Source organism: Taudactylus pleione, unplaced genomic scaffold (assembly GCF_031769625.1).
Source record: "Taudactylus pleione unplaced genomic scaffold, aTauple2 ptg000587l, whole genome shotgun sequence".
NCBI lineage: Eukaryota > Metazoa > Chordata > Amphibia > Anura > Myobatrachidae > Taudactylus > Taudactylus pleione.
In genome coordinates, this window is record NW_028284989.1 from 2,941,251 (window position 1) to 2,968,729 (window position 27,479).

Below are 27,479 nucleotides of genomic sequence, written 5' to 3' on the forward strand. Positions count from 1 at the left end.
CCGAGTTGCAGTTCTGATCTTACTGCGGTTCAGAATTCCAATTTTCAATCCAGATTTCGGGTTTTGGATTGTACATATTACATGATTTTGGTTGTTTTTAAAGTCTTTATAGACCCAAAATACTTTTGGGTGGTTTTAGAAAACCAAAACAAAAAGATGAATCCAGATCCAAAACCAATACAAGGGGATCATCAGCACACATTTCTACTCTCAACCAAATGTGCACTACAATGTCCACTGTTTGCAGCACTTTACCATCCCAAACACAACACAACAAAACAAGACAAAACAACAAACTCAACACAGTCAGGGCAGGGAGGGTGGAAATTTTTCCAGACAAAAAGTCCTATTTTAGGCCAAAAACTCCCTCCCCTTAAACTCTCATTGGTTGCCTAACTATGGCCACCAACAGAACAATAAACTTAATCTTACCATACCCAGCTATCTTATTATGTATAGCACCAGGCTCTGCCTTGAAGTTTCAATTTCTTCAGGCTTATACATCATGCAGATGTATTTATTAACAAAAAGATTTGAGCTGACCAGTCCAAGGGGGGTAATGTAATAGTTTGTTTTTGTGAAAGTAGCAATTTTTGGGTGAGATTACCTTTGCCCTCCAGGTGTAACTAATGTTAACCATACAACTTGCCGGATGTAATAGTGTGTGAGCTTGAAGAAAGCTGGAATCGTGATGGAAACTTGCAATTAATTATAGACAACCCAGAGGCCAGCAAGATAGCTGCTAATGCAACTATCTCACTGTGCTCCTTATTTTATTGTACACATTTAAATAAATAATTTAACACTTTCATGAATTAATTCTGACAACCTAATGCAAAATTAAAAAAAAAAAATACTAGTCTTATGGGCTTATCATAAAACACAAAAGTTATAATATTATTGTTTTTTATGTAAAACTAAAGAAGGTATACACATGTCCCCAGGAGTTAACAACATGCACCAGCAACTTTAAAAAATTGCCATATTATCGTGGAACAGGATTTTAACTATGCAAGTTTTTTTTTCAAAAATATTTAAGCAACATGATTAAAACAAAGATATTTGTTTTTTTAAATTTTACCTATTTTTCTCAAGAAAGGCTATGGACCTTTCTATTGCACAACTTACACTGAAGTGGACATATGATTTATATCAACTGTGAAAAAAATAAATTGAGTATTTGATCAAGAGATCTAATATTATGCCCTAAAACATTACTTTCCTGGATTTTTTTTTTTACCTGCGCTATCTTTGAGAAAACAGATACGTGAAAGGGTTAAAGAATAACATGTAGGGTTCCCCTGTAAGCTTAACCAGCCCTAACACTTGTGTCTAGACTGGTATTGGAAAATGTGTATTGGGTTCCCCTAATTCTTCTGATACCAGAGCTATTCTTGACCTCCCAGGGTTAGTGGAACCATAAAGGGGTTGCAACCACCATCATTTCATCAATTCTAGACTGTTGGGACTGGGGTTGTTCCCCCAGGAGTGTGGGGCCTTCCAAAAATACATGCGGCCCCACCCCACCTAGGTCCTAAGAGCCCTAGTACCAATAGCACTGTTCTTCTTCATACCCTAATGGTAAGTATAATAAATAATATTTATTTTGTGGGTGAACTACACTACTGGCCCCAGCAAGCCTGCCAAGGCAGGATGGCACATTTTAGAACTACAAGTGCAAGCATGCCTGAACATCAAGGTCCACTGGCACCTGTAGTCCATCTGTAAAATAAATATTAAAAGATAAACAGGACCTACACACCGTAGATCAAATATTTATTAAATAAATACACACACCCTGATTTGCCTATTTTGTACTCCCATGCACTCCCTTCCCCACAATTTTTCAATACCATGCACCTTTTGTCACAGGCATGACGTGCTGCTACTGATGGCTGACTTACTTAGACACAAACAAAATCATCCTCCTGAATTTAATCAACTTGTTCTTGATCAACAAACTCACCATCAAATTCCTCCTAATTTAAATGTCTAAACCATCATCATCACATTTATTACTACTACTCATCCTCACATTTGCAGGGGGTTCTGTAATGTGGGAAGGAGACTTCTCTAGGATTACGGCGTCAGAATCAAAAATGTCAAACTCACACATAGCACTTGTGGAGATCCTTAGACTTTCCTCAGGAACCTGTGAAGTTTGTGATCACACAATTGTTCAGCCTTAGGGGTAAATTTACTAAAGTGAGAGTTTTTAGAAATGGAAATGTTGCCCATAGCAACCAATCAGATTCTAACTATTATCTTCTAGAAGGTGCTAGTGAAAAGTTAAGTAGAATCTGATTGGTTACTACAGGCAAAATCTCCACTTTTAAAAACTCTCACTTTAGTAAATATACCCCTTAGTGTTCTTTTTGTGCTCTAATTTCCCTAATTAGAGGTGACGCATCTAGGCTCAGAATGAGAAGGTATTGCATGCATGGTTACAGAAGACAAAAATGGTATCCCCCAGCACTCAGTATGATATCAGCAATAAGACATGAAAAACTACATGGTGGTAGATAAATCAGAGTTCTTAGCTGTATATACAGTCAGGTGCATAAATGTTGGGACATTGACATAATTTTCATATTTTGGCCTCTATTCACCACCACAATGGCTTTGAAATGAAACAAACAAGATGTGCTTTAACTGCAGACTTTCAGATTTAATTTGAGAGTAATTACATCCAAATCATGTGAATGGTGTAGGAATTACAACGGTTTCTATATGTGCCTCCCACTTTTTAAAGGGGCCAAAAGTAATGGGACTATCAACTCAAAAGCTATTTCATGGACAGGTGTGGGCTATTCCCTCATTATTTCATTATCAATTAAGCAGGTAAAACTTCTGGCGTTGATTCTAGGTGTGACATTTGCATTTGGAATCAGTTGCTGTCGACTCTCAATATGAGATCCAAAGAGCTGTCACTATCAGTGAAGCAAGCCATCATTAGGCTGAAAAATCAAAACAAACCCATCAGAGAGATAGCAAAAACATTAGGTGTGGCCAAATCAACTGTTTGGAACATTCTTAAAAAGAAAGAACGCATTGGAGAGCTCAGCAACACCAAAAGACCCGGAAGACCACGGAAAACAACTGTGGTGGATGACAGAAGAATTATTTCCCTGTTGAAGAAAAACCCCTTCACAACAGTTGGCCAAATTTAGAACACTCTCCAGGAGGTAGGCGTATATGTGTCAAAGTCAACAATCAAGAGAAGACTTCACAAGAGTGAATATAGAGGGTTCACCACAAGATGTAAACCATTGGTGAGCCTCAAAAACAGGAAGACCAGATTAGAGTTTGCCAAACAACATCTAAAAAAGCCATTACAGTTCTGGAACAACATCCTATGGACAGATGAGACAAAGATCAACTTGTACCAGAGTGATGGGAAGAGAAGAGTATGGAGAAGGAAAGGAACTGCTCATGATCCAAAACATACCACCTCATCAGTGAAGCATGGTGGTGGTAGTGTCATGGCGTGGGCATGTATGGTTGCCAATGGAACAGGTTCCCTTGTATTTATTGATGATGTGACTGCTGACAAAAGCAGCAGAATGAATTCTGAAGTGTTTCGGGCAATATTACATGCTCATATTCAGTCAAATGCTTCAGAACTCATTGGACGGCGCTTCACAGTGCAGATGGACAATGACCCAAAGCATACTGCAAAAGCAACCAAAGAGTTTTTTAAGGCTAAAAAGTGGAATGTTATGCAATGGCCAAGTCAATCCCCTGACCTGAATCCGATTGAGCATGCATTTCACTTGATGAATACAAAACTGAAGGGAAAATGCCCCAAGAACAAGCAGGAACTGAAGACATTTGCAGTAGAGGTCTGGCAGAGCATCACCAGGGATGAAACCCAGCGTCTGGTGATGTCTATGCATTCCAGACTTTATGCTGTAATTGCCTGCAAAGGATTTGCAACAAAGTATTAAAAAGTGAAAGTTAGATTTAGGATTGTTTAGTTTGTCCCATTACTTTTGGCCCCTTAAAAAGTGGGAGACACATATAGAAACTGTTGTAATTCCTACACCGTTCACCTGATTTGGATGTAATTACCCTCAAATTAAATCTGAAAGTTTGCAGTTAAAGCACATCTTGTTTGTTTCATTTCAAAGCCATTGTGGTGGTGAATAGAGGCCAAAATATGAAAATTCTGTCAATGTCCCAATATTTATGCACCTGACTGTATTTGCAAAGATATGTGTGAGCATCCAGGCCACATCACAGCATCTCTGATACTGGAGGTTTTTACTTCTAGATTAAAGCCTGGGGCGCGGAACCCTAAAAAGCCAGCAAAGGCCAGCCACCCCAGGGCAGCACACCAGTGAAAAACTAAACTAAAGGTGTTAGTAAGTATTAATAATATATTAATAAACCTATGCATTAGGGTGTGATACAAAGGTGAAGGGTGTAATTTAAATGCTAAGTAAAGTAGTATTAGTAGAAAATAAGTATTAATAAAGTGCTAAGTGGAGTGTTCTAGTGTGGCCCCCCCAAAGAAGCCCAGCCATACCAACCCAGGGAGCACCATGCCACAAACTCATCCCCAAAAAAACATACAACCTGGTGCATATATACCTGAATAAGGATCTGGATCCCTTTATTAAATCTGCATAAGATCGTCAGCACGCCAGTGCAGGAATTTTACAACTTTCCGGGCTGTGGACGCTTCTATTGAGTCTGGTAATTAATATAATAGCTGGACATTATTCCGGAGACACCCATAGGCCAGTGATTGTTGGCACCAAATTGTCACCATCATTTGGATTGAGACTATCACTCTTTCTTAGAGATTTTTAATATAATTATCATCTTGTGGACGGAATTGCTCATCTATACCTAGAGACTCTTGATTTCAGGATCTCTTTTTACATATACCTTTTATCTGTGCCTGTGTATGTTTACATATTATATGTTTAAACCTCCTTGTGCACACCAATAAATGTACTTTTTATATTTTGAGGAATAAAACATATTGATTATATCGATCTAGCCATATAGAATATTCATTGTTTATGTTTGACAGAATATTATCACTATTCATGTCTTAATTCATTGATCTGAACTAGGTATTATTTGTGCTTTTTATTTATATATATCAGTACAATCATTAGATATATTTAGCATGGTTCACACCCTTCTTTTTTTGTTACAAGCTTTTGTTGGGAGTTGACTACTCCATTGAACCAGCTGCTTGGTTGTCAGCGCCTACTGATCCTCCCCTTCCTTTTTCCCTTCATCTTTATATTGTATAGTCCTTTTTCAGTGGCAGCAGTCATGACCAGTTATTCTAGTAGAGAATTGAGGGGACGCTCCTACTTAACTCAGTGGGAATCTGATACAGATACTTTTAAAGAACCTGGTAACATCAGTTTGCAAAAATTGTTATATAAACTTGAAGATTGTCTTAGAACTGAATCTAAACATTGGTTAGATAGCTTGAATTTAGAGAAATATCTAGATAAGGGGATAGTCCATCGGGGCCTCAGGTTATCCAAACCATCGATTTTTTCAGAGGGCTCAGAATTTCAACTAGAATGGGACAAAACTCTAGATTCCTGTTCCTTATCCCTTATGAAATTAGTTATAAAATATAGATGTGAAAAAGTTCGGGAATGTGAGAAGGAAATAGAGGACCTGAATAAGGATCTGGATCCCTTTATTAAATCTGCAGAATTTATAGAACAAGATTGGATTATTAGTGAAAGAATAGAAAGATATGAGAAACAACTCCTAGAAAATAAACAGAAAAAATTCAGGAGAGATCTAATCGATTATAAAGAGAACAGGATTAGATCATATAATAAGAACAGAAATAACGAGAGAAACACACAGTACAATTTTCCTGTAAATACATATACACATAAGTATTACAGGAATGATAAATATTTCCATACCAAATCTGATCCTAAATCCATCCATGAAAATCGGATGGAGTCGAAACATAGAACCCAAAATTACTCAATGGGAACTGAGTTTTCCAAACATTTGGATCTTGGGACCAAACCTAAGATTAGCTTCTCTAATCAAGAACGTCCTATGAGACAACGTATTGTCCCAGAGGATTTTCAGGAAGAATGCTCATTACCCGATCATTGGAAGAGAGATCACAAATCCCGTTATTATGCTTCAAATTACAAAAGACAAAGGGACAGAAGCCTAGAGGCAGAAGGGGAGGTTCCCACGCCAATAAGAAAAAATTTCAAAAGACTATAAGTTCTTCAAGGAGTGATCAGCAGGGAACAAGTGTAAATAATGTTGACACTATACCATTTAATGTTTTCAATTTATCATCTAAGAATTTAGATCAGGCTCAAATGTCCCTACTTAAGAAGGGACTTAAGTTTTCCCCTACAATGGATCCCAATATTTTCAATCTATTTGTGGATCTTAATAAATTCATTTGTAATTTGTGTAGACAGAGGTACTTTGCCAACAAACATCTTAAGAAGAATGGGGACGATTCAGTCCCAATTCTTCTGGATCAAACGGATTCCCTGCCCCTTTCCATACTTGAAGATCTTTGGGAGGAAGGGAATGTTTCCCCTGCTGGATCATATACAACTATAAAAACTTTTGATGTAAATACACAGGCTTCACATAATAAATTGAAACTCAAGTCAGAATTTTTCCCTATTTCTGCTAAAAGTAACACAGTTGAATCCTTCTATAAGATCACTTTTGAAGATTTTAAATCTTTATGCCATCAAGTAAAAAAAGATAGACCTGCCTCAAATCTGACAAGGAAGGAAAAGAGAGCACTTAACCTTCTAACAAAAGACACTACTATTATTATCAAGGAGGCAGATAAGGGGGGAGGTCTGGTGGTTCAGGATAAAACGGATTATATAAGAGAAGCATATAATCAATTCAATTATTTATCTTTCTATTGTACTTTACCCTCGTACCCGACCCCTTCCTTTCTTCTTGAATTAAAATCTTTATTGGATGGGGCTCTCGCCTTTGGAGTCATTTCTAGAGAAATCTGGCATTTTCTTTATAACCCTCATCTGACTGTTCCCATTTATTATCATTTACCCAAAATCCACAAGTCCCTTTCTTCACCACCCGGGCGTCCCATTATTTCTGGTATCAATTCCCTCACTTCCAATCTTTCCTGTTATGTTGACACTTTTCTTCAACCCTACATTCCTGTATTGAGATTTTATATAAAACACACTACTCATCTTTTACAACAAATTGAATCCATAGAATGGAAATCCACTTATGCTTTCCTTACGATGGATGTATCTGCACTGTACACCAATATTCCTCATTCACTTGGTGTACAGTGCATTTCATCCCGTTTATCATATGATCCAGATCTCCGACAGGAACATGGGGTATTCATCACGGATTCTATTTCCTTTATCCTTACACATAGTTATTTTTTGTTTCTCAACACCTTTTATCTCCAAGTCATGGGGACGGCCATGGGGACCAGGTTTGCGCCGAGCTATGCAAACCTATACATGGGTGCCTTTGAGGATCACCATGTGTGGGGGAGCGAGTTTGGTGCGAACCTGGTCTTCTATGGCCGTTACATTGACAACCTATTTTTTATTTGGGATGGGGATCTATCCTCTGCTTCACATTTTGTTTCTGCACTCAACCAAAATTCTTATAATTTAACGTTCACTTTTCAGTACCATCCTAGTCGTACAGATTTCCTAGATGTGACTCTAGAGGCGAGGGATCACACCATACATTCTTGTAACTATACTAAAATAGTAGATACTCAATCATATCTACATTTTAATAGTGCTCATTACTATCCATGGAAAGCTATTATTCCAAAGGGACAATTGATCAGATTGCACAGAAACTGCTCATCCCTAGAGAGTTTCCATACACAAGCGAATAAGATGCTGTTGTCCTTTAGAGAAAGGGGCTATCCTGAATACATTTTAAAGAAAGCCTTACAGGAAACATTGAAGATAAATAGATCTGATCTGCTTGTGACAAAGAATAATAGTGTGAAAAATAGGAGTACAAAAAATACAGAAAAACAATCTAATGCTGAAAATAATAATGTTGCGTTTATTTGTAAATACAACTCTTGCCATAGGCAGATCAGAGACATTATCCAAAGGAACTACCATATTCTTCAGCAAGATAATCTTTTGAGGAATATCTTGCCTTCCAAACCATTGATAATATATAGAAAAAACAAATCTTTAAAATCCATTCAGGCACTGAGCTATTTGAGATCGAACTCCAAAATTACTGATATAATTACAAATAATCAAGAACAGTGGATTCCCTATAGACCGCCAGGTTTCCATCGTTGCGGCAAAACTAGGTGTACAATGTGCTCCCATACAAACAAAAAAACTAGTACTATTATTCAAAAGGAGACGAAGAATATATATACAATTAAAAATTTCATGAACTGTGACTCTTCATATGTGATTTATTTAATCACATGTGGATGTGGATTATATTATGTGGGTCGAACTACCAGACCCCTTAAAAGACGTTTCATGGAGCATCGTCGGAATGTTATGAATAGAATGACTACACATAGCTTATCTCTTCACTAACTAAAAGTACATAATAGTGATCCACAATCACTCAACATTATAGGTTTGGAACACATTACATCTACAATAAGGGGTGGTGATAGGTTTAAAAATCTTTGTAGACAAGAGGTCTTCTGGATGTTTAGACTCAACTCTTTGCATCCAGACGGCCTCAACGAGTCTATTGAATTGAATACGATTATGTAATCTTGACAGGCGTATTGTGAGGTAGATAGGGTCCCCTTCACCCCACTCCTTATACCTGTATTGCATTTATTGTATATTTTCATATTAGATTTACCAGTTGGTTTCTACCATCATAATTTTTATTCATAGGATTTATTATGGTCATAGATGCTAATTGAAATGTCTTTATAATTTAATTAATGAATATGTGTTATGATCTAATGGATACTAATTGAAGTAGATGGATTTCTATTGTGGACAATAACTTTGTTCTTCAGATTGAACTAATTATTTTTGCTATGCAAAAAATTATTATATGTCTTCATAAAATATAACATTTATATTAATATTTTAATCCACTTAGAACTATCTTATAGTGATCTCCTGAACTGTCTATATGATGCTATTAAATAAAACATTATGTGCAAGCTATTATTGTAAGATGAAAATCACTTGACAGCGATCATGTGATTTATTTACACAACACGTGATCAGAGTGAACATTTCTAACAAAGTCATTCTCCGACCTAGTTAGACGGAGCCACGTGAGTTGTATTTACAACACGTGATCGGCTATAGATAAGTTTATATTACACAGCTCCGCTGAGTTTAGCTGCTTTTGTTTACAACACGTGACCCGCTACGGAGTCTTTGCAGTCCATTCTGGGTCACGTGACTGGTCACATAATCACATGATCGGGTGTTATACTCCGGAGATGAAGATATTCTCTGGTTTGGTATATATTTATATACTCTTAATATTCAATGGTAGCATTTGATGTTAGGATCTTTTGTTTGTATAATATACAGTGATTTTTTATATGGCTTGATCAATTGTATTTTCTGATTGAACAACAGCTGTGTATGATTTCCAATTATGCCAGGGTATAAAGAGCCCTTCAGATGATATGGGGATATATGCTACTGAGGAAGCTGTGGGTCCTACCACAGTGAAACGCGTTTAGCTCCCCACTTTTTGCATACATCTCTTGGGACATTTGGACTGTTTTCCGGACCGGCATAATTTTCTTCACTCTCCAGCCTCTGTTTAAGATCGTCAGCATGCCAGTGCAGGAATTTTACACCTATCACGGGCTGTGGATGCTTCTATCGAGTCTGGTAATTAATATAATAGCTGGACATTATTCCGGAGACACCCATAGGCCAGTGATTGTTGGCACCAAATTGGCACCATCATTTGGATTGAGACTATTACTCTTTCTTAGAGATTTTTAATATAATTATCATCTTGTGGACGGAATTGCTCATCTATACCTAGAGACTCTTGATTTCAGGATCTCTTTTTACATATACCTTTTATCTGTGCCTGTGTATGTTTACATATTATATGTTTAAACCTCCTTGTGCACACCAATAAATGTACTTTTTATATTTTGAGGAATAAAACACATTGATTATATCGATCTAGCCATATAGAATATTCATTGTTTATGTTTGACAGAATATTTTCACTATTCATGTATTAATTCATTGATCTGAACTAGGTATTATTTGTGCTTTTTATTTATATATATCAGTACAATCATTAGATATATTTAGCGCGGTTCACACCCTTCTTTTTTCTAGTGCATATATTTGCCCAATATAAGGCCACATAATAATGGCACATATACAAATATATCTAAAAATGAGAGCCAGCTTACCTTGGAGTCACCCCTAGGTCCTCCTAATGGCACTACAGGAACCAGCATGCCCTCCAAACGCTGGTCACATCTATGCCTCTCAGATTTTCACAGTTACAGAAGACGCCTGACTGTTTTGGGCCCTGGCTTTCACAATCAACATTCAAGTGCATAAGAAAGCAGTAGCAGGACCAAAACTTGCAAATAACGGCCTTGGTCTGAGTATTTCCTTGCCTCTGTGTGTGGTATATGACCTGTTGGCAAATTTACATTTTTTCAGCAGTAACTTTTTTCCCTTCATTGTTAGAGGTGATTGTTTTTAAAGATTGTCACACATTGTTTAGATTTGAAATGTCATTTTTTACACCTTCTTTCCCCAATGTCCTTCTTTAAAAGTAGAAGTAGAAGAAGTACTATGATTGCCAGTGTCAGCACTAGTACTTGGTTGCTCCTGTTCTACTATAGATTCATTTATTATTGATTTACACCAGTACAGGAGTAAAGCTAATGTTCTTGAATTTGTAACTGTAAGTCTGCCACCACAATAAATGAATGTACAATATGATAGGGAAATGAGGGACTGTAATCTTTAACATGTAGTTTTATTAAAACTTGTGAATTTATTTAAACCACAAAAAATATATTTTTTCAACATTTATTATTTTGGGGTGCAACTGAAGGGGCCGCAACACGCTTGAAATGTCTAAATTGAATTACAATAGACTTGAGATTTATTTTTAAATTTGAACAAAAAATATATTTTTTTCCACCCAATAAGTACAGTAATATAAACTACCTCTGAAAAACACACAATATTCCCTTGAAATATTCAAATTGAATAAATAAAAGACTTGATATTTGTTTTAAACAACAAAAACATTTGTTTTTTAACCTTCATTATTTTGGGGTGCAGCTTATGGGACCACTAACCCCAGTAAGTACATTAATAAATACTACATCTTAAAAACACACCATCTTCCCTTGAAATATCTGAATTGAATTAAAATACTTGACCATTTTTTGTAAACCACAACATTTTTTTTTAAAACTTTTATTATTTTGAAAAGCAGCTGACGGGACCACAACACCCAGTAAGTAAAGTAATATATGTTGCCTCTCATCACACAGTCTTTCTTTAAAATATCTAAATTAAATTACAGAAAAACACTTGAGAATATTTTTTAAACCACAAAACATTTTTTTGTAAACTGTTCCTTTTAAATATATACATTGAATTCTAAAACACTTTTTAAACCACAAAAAGATATCTTCTTTGGGGTGCAACTTGCTCAGACACAGCACAGTATTTTTTGGTCAGCTAAGCTTTATCATAGTACTGTCTGTGTCCTGATACAAAATAAATACTGCAGTTTAGTTAGATGCCCTTTTGAAAAGCAATTGTAAATAAGTGCAGCTCTTTTCAGGTTCTAACAAACATACAGTGACACTGGAGCCTGTTTACAGATTGCAGTCACTAGCTAGTATCTGACAAGAATCCGTGTCTGACTCTGACACAAAGATAAAGATGCCTGCTTTCTTTTACACCCTTCCCACCCACTCCATCTACCTACAACTTTCTGTAATGTAATGTAAAGAAGGTTAACAACAGTAGTGTTAGTTTTACATTCTACCTGTTGTTCTCAATAATATTGTTATGAGCACTCTCTAAGTAAGCCAAACAGGTAAAAAATTAAACAAGATGTTGCTTTCCAACAAGAAAACAATATTGCAGAGAGTCAGAGAATAAAATGGTGGAAGTATTGTCCAACTTGCAAGGATTATCATATATGGCTTAACTTTCCGCACAGAGAGGAGACAGGAGTCATTGGTGAATAACCAGCAATGGCAATTTTAATTATTTCTGCTCTATATTGGGTATTTATTGCCCCATCTCACAATCCACTGAAACCTCATTTCCTATTGCCCACCTCTTCCCATCTATAGCTACTGTCTTCATCCACCTTTAAACAAGTTGCTCTTTTACCAATCTTAAAATATGCGATGAATTAATCAGCCTTTCTCTCCAACTACAGAATCTATCTCTATCCTAATTTTTCTAACAAACTACTGGAGAAGCTTCTGCACAACCTCCTATTTAATTTTCTCACCTCTCACTCTCTTTTTTTAATCTCTGCTGTTGGAATTATGTGATAAAAAATCCACTGTGACAGTGCTCATGAGCACAAAGTGATCAACAATGTACTAATTACAATGCCAGGAGTGACTTCACCATAGTCATCCTCCAAAATCTCTCTGCCACTATTGACCAGATTGTTCACCCTCTTGCCTTGCACACACATAATTTTATCGCACTCGGCCCACTGACAATACACCTTTACTGTAGATGAACTACTGTAATTTAGTTTTGTAACCTCCCAGTAGCACCTCTGTACTGACACCATCCATTACTAGCTCTACTCCCTTGAATTTTCCCCAACTTTTCTATGTTTTGAGACGGATGCCTCTCTGCTATTTCCACATGTCAAAAACAGAGCACATGATCTTCTTACTTCCTATAATAATTGTCCTTCTACCTGGAGTCCCCATCAAATCACCTTTATGTTTAACAACACTACAATTGTCTCAATCTACTTGGTGTGACCCTTATTTAAACATGCAGTGTCATCCATAATCAAATGCTTATTCTTTCATCTGAGAAGCATACAGTAGTCATACATAAATTGGTATCATCACACTAGAGCTGGGCATCCACTATACAATCCACTATAGATATCTGTCCAATCTGGCTGGTTGGAATGAAAACCTGGTAATGTATGGGAGCAAATGACAATCGTCCATTTGCTCACAAACACTGGAAAATAGCCAAAAATGGTTGTTCAGACAAATTGGTTAAAACACACAAATGTAACCAATTTGAGCAATTTTTTGTCCTTTTTTCAGTGTTTAAAACCATATAATTGGCTGTCATTTGCTCCCATACATTACCAGGTTTTCATTCCAACCAGCCAGATTGGACAGATATCTGACAGAAAATTGTATAGTGGATGGCCAGCTTTAGACTAATGCAATGCACTCCTGAGTCCACCAGCAAAATAATTGCTCTACTGGCAGCTGGTACAAAATTCACCTGACAGGCTTTTAACTAACCAGCCCTGTTCCAGCCAGCCACATAATACTCAGCTGCCTGTAAGATGGCGAATGTATTTCAAGATTGACTTACTGATTTTCAAAGCCCTCCATGACCAGGGCCCAAGGTACCTGAAGCAACTTCTGATTTATTACTGCCCCCCTTGCTTACTGCAATATGTAGATGAAGGACTATTAGCAGTATCTAGAATCTCCCTTAATGTATTTGAGGGTCGAGCATTTAGCTTTGCGACTCCAACTCTATGGAACTCACTTCCTTGTACAGATTAAAAAGTGTCCACTTTAGAATCCTTAAAAAAACAGACTAATGACGTATCTGTTTATGCTTGCATTTCACTATTGTCACTTTATTTTCTAAAAAATACAATCCAAATGCTTAGTTCTCTCTTCTGTTTCATATCTTGTGTTTTTTAATTGCAAATGTAAAGCAATTAGAGTCATATTGCCATGCAAATTGTTATTATTTCCATTTTCAGCTTTACTCCTCACCAGAGCCATAACTAGACTTTTTGGTGCCCTGTGTCAGAAAGAGCAATGGCGCCCCCTCATTTTTCAAAGGGACATAATGCACCCAAAAAAGGGCTAAGGCCTCATGGGGAAGGGCTAGGGAAGAGATAGGGGAGGCCAGGAGATGCTGGGGATGAAATAAGAGGAAGCTACAAGCATGAATGATAATAAACAGAAATGTGACAGGCCCAAACAGCGCCCCCTGCCCTGTGGTGCCCTGTGCCATGGCACCGGTAGCACTACCCTAGCTACGGCCCTGCTCCTCACATCCTCTCTTGGTAAACTCCTTTCCCTTCCTTTCTTTTCCTTCCCTCCTGGAACAGGTGTGCTTCACCTGTCATTGTCCCTTGCGCATTGTGACTAGTATTAAATTATGTGTTTTTAAGTAGTTCTTCATGTATTGTATTAGAAGATCAACTCTAATACTTCTTTCTGTCAGCAATTGTACATTAGCCAAATAACTGACTCAAAATCAGGTCCCTATCACTATGCTAGTAATCTTTCCCTTTGTTGACACTGAGGGATATATTTACTAAAGTACGGGTTTCTAGAAGTGGAGATGTTGCCCACAGCAACCAATCAGATTCTACTTCTCATTTATGTAGCACCATCTCTAAGATAATAGCTAGAATCTGGTTGCTATGGACATCTCCACTTCTAAAAACCAGCACTTTAGTAAATATACTCCTGAAACTTCACACGGGAATGTCACATCTGAATTATTTGGGGACAGGGTGTCTAAATTAGTTTCCTACACTATCTTGTCAACCCAGCATGATAACATATAGTCATGCCAGGTAAAGCAAAAGGAAATTTAGATGGAAATCCGGGACTCTGCGACTCCTGTATGATTTGTGACATTGAGATTCGAAACTAGTTTGCTGAAAAATAGGCAAGGCATTTAATATTAAATAGCAGTCCTTTATCTCTTGGTTTAGAGAGGGAATGCTTTATTATACTGGACATATGTTTAAAAATATTTTTTAAGTATACATCATGATGTGTCACTAATATGGCAGCATCCAATGTGAAAATAGCTCCTGTTATCCCAAGTGTAATATTTAAATAGACATAATTCAATAGATCTCACTGGCCACTAAAACATCTATAGGAGGGAATTCAGTTAGCAGCATTAATTTACCATGGGTGAAAAAGGGTGGTAGCCTCAAGCTTTAACACCACGGTAACCTCTGGCTTTAACACTGTGATAAATGTTAATGTGTGTTAACCCATAGTATGCAAAAAAGTTTCCAGACCTAAGGGTGGCTGAACCCGCAAATAGGCTATTTAATGCAGATTACTGTTTAAAAAATCCTTGTTAACTGCAGCTTGTGGGTTACCTATGGCTCTACTTGAAATGCCCCACTGCTTCAATTAGCTTGCGGTAAATTACAGCGTCCAATCGAATTCCCCCTATAGTATGTAGCTTTATCTTATCTCAGTGAAAATGAGCACAAGATTTTTACTACAAAAGCAGAACTTTGAATTTGTGTTTTCTTTTTTTATTCTTGAAGGACTTTCTTATTATCTACTCTCAGGTGTCCTATTAACAATATGCACCAAAGATAGCTTGGTGTCAAAGGATAAGTGTTCCCTATGAAGCAAATCTACAAGTCCATAATGTGTACGTCTTAAACTATAAATTGCTGAACATTACATACATGTGAGTCTTTTAAAGACTCTCTCTACTGATATTCAAAAAATAAAAAAACTTGTTTATTTGTATTATTATTTTACAGTTGAATTTATTTTTATTTGAAATATGGGCGACATATCTCAAGTAAGTGTTTCAAATGTTATAAATAATTCTGTGCTAGATTTAAGTAGATTTATTCTATCACAGTATGTAAAAGTACATTGCAAAGGAAATAACTGTAGTAAAGTCATTATTACACATCAACTTTCAACCCCTAAAGATGGTCATGAATAAAATTTGGCACTTGGCTGTAAAAAAAAGAATCAAATTGGTTAAATGTTTGACAGTGCAGCTAGCACATTTTTTGTGTTTATATATATATATATATTTACCATTATCTAACTCCTCTCCTGAGAATTTGTGAGTTTCACTTTTCAGTATTTGTATTATTGAAATTTGAAAAAAATTGCTTTCAAAAAAATCTATCATGCCTGAAATAACCTTATAAAACAATCATGGCTCACTGAAAGGCTGATTCTATAACTTTGCACCTTGATAAAACCATGTTGCATTGTAGGTGGGGCAGATGCACAGTAAAATGTATAGTGAGATTCAGATTTGTGTGAGACATGTCCAAACTAAAACATATTGCAATGCAAAAATGAAGCTGTCCAGTATTTTTTGGGCTACATGCAAAAGCAGCCAGTATTTACCATTGTTATAGTACTGTAACAATTGTATGTGACAGTAATACACAAACAGCATGAACCTGCCCAAATAAATTATTGCCATTTGCTTTAATGATATTTAGTAGGTGTTGGGAATGATGTCATTTAATTCTTGACTTTCCTGTATGGTTAACTTGCTATCTACTGAAACACCGAAAAGTTTTTACCAATGTGTAACTTAGTGTACAGTATATTAAGACTTTAAAGTTTTAATGTCCATTATAAACACTGGGGGCAAAATTCACAAATGATTAAACAAAAGTAATCATTTTAGAACTGCCTCTAATTTAGCTCAGCTCATATGTTGTTTTTTTTGTTTGATCCCAGCAGGTTGCATCCACTTTAACAGTTTTAGGGGTGATTTTGTACAACATAAACCTTTTAAGAGCTTGGTTGGTTTGTGTTAGTTTCTATCCTGTATGATCATATGTGAAACATAGGAGATCATTAATCTAAGGTAGCAGTCTCAGGTACCAGATATTTGGGGACCTCAAAATTAGGTGGTTATTATAAATATAAATTTTTCTTACAACATATATCCAAATTAGGCACATTCATAACCTTTACTGACCTAGTAATTTTTATTCAAATTCCAAATATATACAAGTCTAATGGGTGCTACAAATGAAAAAAAAAATGTTTTATTGTATAAATTATTAGATGGGTGCTATTTTAGCTATATAATTGCTGCAAAAGACCAAATTAATTGTGAAAAAAAAGGGATGAGAAAGGTATGTCGCAGGAGTGGCTTCTGGACCCACAGAAAGGCAATCGAAATTATTTCCATTAACTACAGTGGCCACCACTTTGCTCATCCCTCCTGATTTTTCTATGAGGTCTAACGATTACAATTTGTCTCCCCAGAATATCATTCATTGTGGTTAAACATCTATTCTGGAAATTAGACAATTCAGATCTATACAGAAAAAACTAAAATGGCACAGAAATAAATATCAAAAATTTGCTTCAGTTTTCACAGCTGAGCATATTGGATACATTTTCTTGTTGGAAAAAAAGCTTTTTTATTTTGTTTTACTGTATCTGAACCGCTGAGCTAATTAGACTCTTTATTTTAGTTACAAAAAAATTCTACATAACTAGACATCCCATTATTCTGAGACATTAATCAACTATTGTGTAAATGTAATGTCACAAGGGGCTCAGACATGATTCTGTATCTGCTATTAGTTGACAACTGTAAAGGTTCTTTGATCCTAGTATCTAACCACAGTACTGATTCACATCTATCAAGATTGACACTGACTGATGGACTACAAGGTCACACATGCTAATAAAACCACTTAAATACCCTATGTAATAAAACACACAGATATAAAACTGTTTACTCATTATACCCTGAAAAGTAGTGCCCTAAACATGTTCTTAATTTGCTTATACAGTCCTAACTAGGCAAAGCCGGCCTTAGCCAAATGAGTGCCCTAGGCAAGATTTTGGGTGGTGCCCCCCTTCCCGTGGGATCCTGAAAAGGGGTGTGGTCAGCACAGAACGAGTATCAGCACCCACCCTCACCCACCACCACTAGTGAGCACCCCTCACCCAGCAGTGAGCACCTCAGCCCTCTTCCAGTTCCAAACTTACTTTACTTAAACTCAGGCTGCAGAGCTGTCCGACTCAAGGTACAGCAAGCTGCAGGTGGTGGACCCGCTTTTCCCAGGCCGCAGCTGTGTGTGATGATTGCTGAACGTGGAACCCAGAGCCGTGAGACTCCGCTAAGGCCCATGGTGCAGCAGCCCTCCCGTGACCATTTACTTACAGTGCTGAATGAGCCTCTGCCCATGCGCAGAAGCTTATTCTGATTGTGTGATGCCTCAGAGCTGGTCCATCTCTAAACTCTAGGCGCCGTCCAGGTGCTCCGCCCCCGCAAACTGCAGCCGGCTGTTCCGCTGCTGCCCACTCACTGTTTGCTGCTCCCAGGCCCAATCAGGTCTGTCAGCTGATCTTCAACTGTGGATGCTACGCAGCTCCAGTACCAGCTGCCAGAGTCTCTGCCCAGCCGGCAGCAGGCTTGGATGCCCCTAGGCATTTGCTTAGTTTGTCTATGCCTAGGGCCGGCTCTGTAACTAGAACTAGAATTGTGGAAAGTTAGCTCATTTTTATTAAGCATATCTAGTAGAGTAGCAAATTAACTTCTAAGAATATTATTTATTATTATTATCGTCATCATCATTTATTTTTATAGCCACAGCATTAACATTGCGCACATTTATAGTTTTATAAAAAAACATGGAAACATTCATTTTAGCTCTGTGGATTAAAGTTAAGATTTAATATCTGATTTCCCCATTAAAATGCATTTGAATTATGAATAGCAAGCCAATTAAAGCATAAACTATTATACATTGTATTTTTTTTAACTCAGAATTCTTGTTATATTATTAATTATACTGTAAGTTGTGTCTAATATCTTCAGATTCATCAACATTTCTGCTGTGTTCAAGATCTGCACCTCTCATCCACATACTAGGAGGTAGTTATTTATCTGACATTCACAATGCTGAGAAATACATTGTCGGCAGTATAATGTGGAACACAGTATGCCAACTTGGTACTAATGTTATTTAAGGCATTGTAATTGGAACTAGAACTTTAAAGATACTTTACCTGTGCCAACATTGTGATTGTCGGCACATCAAACCAATCTCATATACTCATTGCTTACCACTATTCCTGGCGACATCCCAATAAAATTAATTTCTGTATACAATAAAACTTTCTCCAGCCTCAAAACCTTCCAGTGGTTTCTGAAAACTCAACTCCCAAATTAACCTCCGTGGCCTATTTTACCTGCAGTAGTTAGCTGCTCCTCACACAGTTCATGCAAAACTTACAGTACATTTATTTATTTTTACTGAAATAATCAACTGATTGCCAAACCACAATGGTGGGGCTGGACAATACTAGATCATATATCCCCACCAAAAATGTTCTCTCCTTTATAATTCGAATGTAAGCTTGTGGGCAAGGCTTTTATATCTCATTGCCTGTTTGGTAATACCCAATACTCTTTTATCAATGTATTTGATGGGACGTCAGAGTTGGGCGGTGGTGACGGTAGAGTGGTTGGAGAAATGCAGGCATGCCGCCGGTCCAACAGCATACGCAGCTGGAGTACTTACTGCGTGCAACGAAAGTTGCAATTTGTGAGACATGTCAGACCTGCTGTAATTCTGCATAAGGGTCCAATGTTAGTTGATGTTACCAATGTATATGCAGGATTGTGAGGTCTTACGGATGTGCGAAAGTGGTAGTGGGTGTCTCTATGTTGGGTGAGCAGTTGCAGGCATTACCATATTTTTTCAGCAGAACTGTGTGCATAATTGCAGTTGCAATCGCAATAGCAATCCATAGTGAATCATGCCCTTAGTTTAAGTTAACCATCTGTGCTCAACCATGGATATCTCTAAAACCTTGACTGTTGGGGTGCCTTGAGGACCGTGTTTGGGAATCTCTGTATTAGGTGTTAGTTTGCATCTTGCATACAAATTTAAAATACAGACAGCTTTTCAGCTTGCTAAGGGCCCAAGAACTCTCCATTGCATTGGTAAAAATAAAGCTGGTTAGAATCTATGTGCTACTGTACATGCAAGAGAAGGAAACATTTGTTTTCTGCATGAAATAGCAAAATGCATTTGCACTCAATACATCAGAGCATGGTTTGTCTATGTACATAGTGATGTGGACAAATGTGTTGGTACCCTTACTGCTCATTGAAGAAATGCTCTTCATTTCACCTGAAATGTGATGTGAGGAGATAAAAGTTAATTGAGTTTATTTTCCCAAGAGGATAAATGACCCCAGATTAAACAGAAGGTTAGCGAGAATGGTAGAAAAAGTCATGGAAAACTTCAAAAGAGATACAAGCTAAACTTCAAGGTCAAGGTACATCAGTGTTCGCACCAACCAACACTTTTTTGCGTGACAGTGGGCTCCATGGAAGAATACCCACGAGGGATTGGAATTTGCTACAATACATATTGACAAGTCACAATACTTCTGGGTGAATGTCCTTTGGGCAGTTGAATCAAAACTGGAGCTTTTAGGCAAGTCACAACCACTCTATGTTCGCTGATGAAAAAATTAAACTTTCAAAGAAAAGATCACCGTAACTACTGTGAAACATGTGTTGGTGCTGCTTAACTTGAATCTGTGCAGGGCACAATGGAATTTTAAGAATATCAAAGCAATCTGGAGTGAAACACACTGCCCAGTGAGAGAAAGATCTGTTTCAGGTCATGGGTCCTTCAACAGGACAATGTCCCAAAACACATAGGTAAAAGCACCCAAGAATGGATGAGAACAATACATTGGACTATTCTATTGTGGTGTTCTATGAGCCCTGATCTAAATCCTATCAAACATCTATGGAAAGAGCAGAAACATGCAGTCTGGAGAAGGCACCCATCAAACCTGAGGCAGCTGGAGCAGTTTGATCAGGAAGAGTGGGACAAAGTACCTGTTGACAGGTGCAGACGTCTCATTAAGAACTACATAAATAGTTTGGTTGCACTGATTGCCTGAAATGGTTGTGCAACAAAATATTAGGGTAAGGTCTCATCATTTTTGTCCATACCATTTTCACTTATATTATTATTTAAATGATTCTGTTGAATCATAAATAAAATGCAAAGTCTGATTTCTATTAAATATGGAATAAACCATGATGGATTCCAATTACTTTTGTCAGTTTCAATTTATTTCAGAGAAAAATATGGGTTCTTTTCGTCGAAGGGCATCAACAAATTTGTCCACGTCTGTATTCTCACCCTATCAATGGGTTAGTTCTTAAATCTAAATGAAACCCAAATGTTAGTAAATTCCATTGGTTAGTTTAGAATTACCACAAAACAAAATGTCCACCCAATGGAACTATCTTTGATTGTGTTAATGAGCTAATAATTATATTCTGCAAGATGATTAGGCAAACTAAGAGCACTTTTGGTATTTAGAAACTATTGTTTTTAATATATTAATAAATTTTATTTTATCCTACAGTACATTGTGTATAATTGCCAACCACTTTAGATCTATCCCTTTCAATCCCCTCATGAATCCCCTACCCACCACCCATTCACCTCACGCTGTTGTTGTGATACACCAAGAATCCATACCACTTCTAAAAAACAAGCTTGCCTTACTCAGCAAATTATAACTTTGTAACTTTTCAACAGTACATATTATAGACTATATATACTAGAGATGTGTGATCTGGTTCTCCAGAAATCTGAATCCACCCAAATGTTATGAATCTGGACAGATCCGAGTCACGATTATAATCTCCTGAGGAGATCCAAAAAATCTGAATTTCGGGCTTTAGATTGCAAAAAGTACATGATTTTACCCTTTTTCAAAACATATTAAGTTTAAAACAAAGGCAGATCCAAAAACAAAACACTTAAGGGTGGTTATGCAAAACCAAACTAAAACACAAAGATGAATCCAGATCCAAAACCATAACATAGGGGTCAGTGCACATCTCTAATATATGTACTGCTTTTAGCATTTATTGACTGTTTTTATTGAAATGTACATAGTTTAATGTCTCAATGTTTTTTTAATTAATGCATAAAACAAAGCCTATGGTAATTTACACTCTGTGAAATGTAATTCTTTTTTTCTTTTTGTTGCAAGATAAAGTTATATGTGCTTACAATTGTATAGGAAATGTATTGTCTTGTTTGTACTGATTGTTTGTTTGTTTTTAAATATAATAAAAAACACTCAATTTAAAAAAAACAGAGCAAATTAATAATTGCAGATAAAAAATAAATCATCTAATCATTTTGTTTAACAAACTTTATAAAACATTTTTAATTAATCAAGGTAGCCACCTTTTGCAGATATAACCACCAAACACACCCGTGGCATTTCTTCTACAATGGACATTTAAATATTGTTAGAGAAGTTCTCTCCAACATTGTTGCACTTGTCGGTGGTTGCTGTGCTTTTATATTTTTGTCAAGTTCTTCTCAAATCAGCTGAATAGGGTTTAAGTCTGGAGACTGTGTGGCCATTCCATGATTTGAAGCCTACCAAGTTCTTAACTTGTGGCATACTGTAGCCTAGAGGGTGTTTTGAGTAATTCTCTTGCTGTAGAATAAATACTTAACCAACTAGGTGTAGAGGGAAATGTATGAAGCTTCAAAATGCTGTGGTTGGTGCTACATGAGTTTATTTACTAAGCAGTGGATTGTAACACCATTTCCAAGGGCATTTAAGCCCAAAATGTAAAAGGACAGTGCTTTCAATAGCAAAACATGGCATTCTAAAACATAGCAGACAGCACTAAAATAATTACATTGATGTTATACAATGGGGAGAACTCAATTAGCCCCAATATTTTTTTCAGGTGTTGAAAACTGGGTTTTTCTCAATTTAGTTTCACTTTTTTGTGACTTTTTTTTCATGCTATTCAGCTAGCCCCCATTTTTTGCACGGAAAAATAATCAATTTTTGGGGCGAAAACACATAGAATCCATGAAAAGGTCACAGACCTATGTTTTTGCGGCTTCGATCATGATAACGAGGCTGATTATTGGGGATTGTTTTCACCTGCCATTTGGAAAGTGAAATAAAAACCCTGTTGACTGCTGTCTTCAGGTCTAATTGAATAGCTCCTGGGGGATCAATTATTTGTGGTAAATTGATTTCCCCTCATATACCATTGATAGCTATTATACAAATAAAATAATAAAGGAAAAAAAAGATACATGTTGCTTTTAAACTAATAATCTGGTACTTTTTTAAGTATATTTTAAAAGTATATGGTAATTTACTAATAACTGCTTCTCATATTTCTGTTACAGAGCTCACTTTCTCACACAACAGGAGACATGAATAAGACCACGGTGACAGAATTTATTTTTCTGGCCTTTTCCAGCTTGCAGCAGTTGCAGATTCTACTTTTTGCTGCCATTTTGATAGCATACATCATCTGTGTCATCGGAAACATTTTCATAATTGTCTTGGTCAGAGCTGAACCGTTGCTACACACTCCAATGTATTATTTTATAAGTACCTTTGCAGTTTTGGAAATTCTATTTGTGTCCGTTACGGTTCCCAAACTTCTTGATAATTTAATTTCTGGGAACAAGAAGATATCATTGCTTGGATGTTTCACACAGATGTATGCCTTCAATGGTTTAGGAATTACAGAATGTTATCTTTTGGCAGTCATGGCCTTTGATCGGGACTTAGCAATTAATAGTCCTTTGCACTATTCATCTATTATGAGCATGGTACTCTATATTGAGCTAGCAGTTGCTCCTCGGATTGTTGGTTTTACCGTCTCTTTTATTACTACAATTTTCACAGCACGTTTGAAATACTGTGGACCAAATAAGCTCAACCATTTTGTCTGTGACTTGGCTCCACTGCAAAACTTGGCATGTTCCAATCCCTTCATCAGCAGAGTGGTCACACTCTTAGCAGCTGTTCTTGCTACAGTTGTCCCATTCATTATTATTATAGCTTTTTACATTCACATCATAAACACAATCTCAAAAATTAAGAGTTCTGAAGGAAAGCAAAAAGCCTTCTCCACCTGCTCCTCCCATCTTATTGTAGCCAGTCTATATTATGGGACAGCCATCATTGTGTACATCAGACCCAATGGCAGCCAATATGATAAATACTTGGCTCTTATGTACACTGTTATTACTCCACTGTTGAACCCATTTATTTACACATTGAGGAACAAGGATGTACAGTCAGCAGTAAGAAAATCAAGATTATTGAAGCGTGTTCTTGACTCATAACTCGACTAAGTTTCACTTTGTGATTATTTTTAGAATATATGTGGGTTTTTTTTTTTCACATTATCCAGATGTTTTGCTAAGGTGGCTTAATTTCAAACATGTTAACCATTGCAAGAGATCACATTAAATATTAAAATCTGCAGCTTTTGAAATAAAAATAGTCACTGTTCCATTTGAGTTCTTATTCTCAGAACTAGTGTTTCCCAGCAGCTTCGCTTGCATGGATTTATTTATTATTATTTATTAACAGTTATTTATATAGTGCACGCATATTGAACAGTGCTTTACAAAGAATATTTGGCCATTCGCATCAGTCCCTGCCCCAGTGAGGCCTACAATCTATATTCCCTATGACATGTACAGACACATACACACTAGGGTTAATTTTTGTTGGGGCTCAATTCACCTACCAGTATATTTTTGGAGTGTGGGAGGAAACCAGAGCACCCGGAGGAAATCCACGCAAGTACAGGGAGATATACAAACTCCACACAGTTAGGGCCATAGTGGGTTCAAACCCATGACCTTAGTGCTGTGAGGCAGTAATGCTAACCATTACACTGTCTGTGCTGTCTGTTATTGCATTCTAATGTCGACATTGTGGTGTCAGCAATATGAATGTCAACATGGTTACTGACGACCTTCTGGCCGGATACCCATTTCATAATAAAAAATATAGTTTTATGTTGTGATCTTATGCAGATTAAGTAATTATAGGAACAGTAATATTGGCATGAACAAATAAGACATAACATTTATGGGGGTCTATTTACTAAGCCTTGGATGGAGATATAGTGAACGGAGATAAGGTATCAGCCAATCAACTCTTAACAGCCACCTTTAAAAAATGACGGGAGCTGATTGGCTGGTACCTTATCTCCGTCGACTTTATCTCCATCCAAGGCTTAGTAAATAGACCCCATTATAACATACATATAGAACTTGTGCTTGAACTAATCACATATTATTATTTAGACAATAAAAAAATCACCATGTCTGGTTAGAAATAATTCTGAATTTGTTTTTTACATAATAAACTAAAACACAAATACAAATAAATTGAAATATATATATATATGTAATATATACACACACACGCACACATATTGGGAGTCTGATGGTTAACCCTGTCCCTATTTGTCAGACTGCTTGACCCATATTGATGACTTAATGAGTTGAGGGGGTCTTGAGTATTGACAATGTCTCACTTTGCCTCTATATCTCTATTAAAAAGAGAGACAGCACAATAAATGATGTGTATAGAATTTCAATATAGTAATAAGGCAGGTACAAAGGTATAGTAGGAAAGAGTAAAGAATTGGAAACAAATTTCACCTTTACATAAATAATGTTTTTTCCACTTGGGTATGGATTAAGCACCTATTGATTTTTCCTCTTGGATATGGATGAAGCACCTATTGAGTTTTCCTCTTGGGTTTGGATGAAGCACCTAATGAGTTTTCCTCTTTGGTATGGATGAAGCACCTATTGAGTTAGACCAACCTAACCATATAAAGCCAAAACCACTACTGGGGGTATATTTACTAAAGTGTGGGTTTATATAAGTGGAGATGTTACCCATGGCAGAATGTATCACAGTTTCAAAATGTAATCTGTCTGACACACACATCACTCATGGACACCCTTGGACTCTCTTCTGGATTCTTCTGTGAACACTTACAGTATTTTGTTATTATGCGGGTTTATAGAACTGGAGTTGTTGCCCATAGCAACTAATCAGATTCTAGCTATTATCTTTTAGAAGGTGGTAGATAATTGATAAGTAGAATCTGATTGGTTGCTATGGGTAACATCTCCACTTCTACAAGCCTGCACTTTAGTAAATATACCCCACTAGTACTACACTCTGATCAAGATACAGTAGTAGTGCACTGGGAGGTGCAGTAGATACATGACAGTGTTGGACACTCTCTTTTGACTTGGGATTTTTTCTAGTACCATATCAAGCAATAAGTGGCCAGGTCTGTGCCTTTCTTTGCCACTACAGGTGCTGTATAGAATGTTAGCTATTTTCCATATTTTGGCCAAATCACTACATTCATCATCAATGCCTTTCCACTGCCAGTTACATTACCACCAGCTGATGTTTTATTTGTCATTTAGGAAGATTTATGTGATTTGGAGGGGCCTCTCCAACTTTCTTCTTCTCACATTACTTTTTTCCACTAGTAGGAGTAATTAAATTATTACTAGGGCCAGTGCTGCTAGTACTAGTATGATCATATTAACCCATCACTGATCCATCACTGAATACAGTCTAATTTTACAATTAAATTACAACAAGTAATCAATAAGTTACATACAGTAAGACAGGGAAGTGAGAGACTGACACCTTGCAGCTCATGAAAATAAAATACCAGGGTACAAATGTGTCATCATTCATCATTGGTGCAGTTGCACCAAACAGCCCCTCTTAGTGTGCCAGGTCCTGTGCAACTCTGCTAGTGCCAGACACCTGTTTTGCATCTTTTTTTAAATGAGTCTTATCTGTGTGCAACTGAGTCTCTGAATCTTTATACAAAGTGCTATGATGCAGCGGCCATGGGCTTTTTCCATGCTAAGTTCTATTGTACTTTGAATACAGGCTCAGTTGCACACAGATGTACAAGTGTTGCATATGAAATTAATCAGCACAGTCTCCTGGTGCATCCTAGTATGTCGCAGTGTGACAAAGATGCATTTTTGGCATAAAAGATGAAAATAGGACACCTGGCAGGATATTGAGGCTAGATATGAGGACACATCTGTAATACTTCAAAATTGTTGCTCCTTCCTAGGTATTCTGTGATATAATGTATGTGGGCAGCACAGATGGTGTAATGGTTAGCATTACTGCAGTACATTACCAGCATTTTGCCTTTAATATCCTAACTGTGTGGAGTCTGTATAATCTCCCCGTGCTTGCACGGGTTTCCTCTGGGTTCCTCCCAAAAATCAAAAATATAATGGTAGGTTAATTGGCTCCTGACAAACGTATCCCTAATTTGCATGAATTTGTGCATGTGGTAGGGAATATACTGTAGATGTATTAAACAAAAAGAATAAATGAAGTGTACTCAGGATATTAACTTTAATCAGTTAAAATATTGATTGTCATTTTCATTAAACACTTTTTATTCACAAGAAAAAGTATTACATAAGGCATTTTTGTTTGTGAAAAAGAACTCCATTGCGAAATGTGCATAAGTATTTGCTGATATCCTGTATCTCCTACATGGCTTAGTTGCGCTAAAAAAAAAAAAAAAAATATATATATATATATTACAAACAAATAGGATTCACTCACCAGGGATGTAGTAATTAAAAGTCAGATTTTTATTCCATCATAACTATAGTTT

The 27,479-nt window shown here is 36.7% G+C and overlaps 1 protein-coding gene across 1 annotated transcript; it reads left to right on the forward strand.

Annotated features, from left to right (window-relative positions):
- Positions 1-6,332: 6,332 nt before the first annotated feature.
- On the forward strand, positions 6,333-24,178 carry LOC148481275 (olfactory receptor 10A4-like). The gene is made up of 2 exons (XM_088453730.1): positions 6,333-6,725; positions 23,170-24,178. Exons 1-2 carry the CDS (start codon positions 6,333-6,335, stop codon positions 24,118-24,120), a joined length of 1,344 nt encoding a protein of 447 aa, XP_088309856.1. The 3' UTR covers positions 24,121-24,178.
- The last annotated feature ends 3,301 nt before the right edge of the window (positions 24,179-27,479 follow it).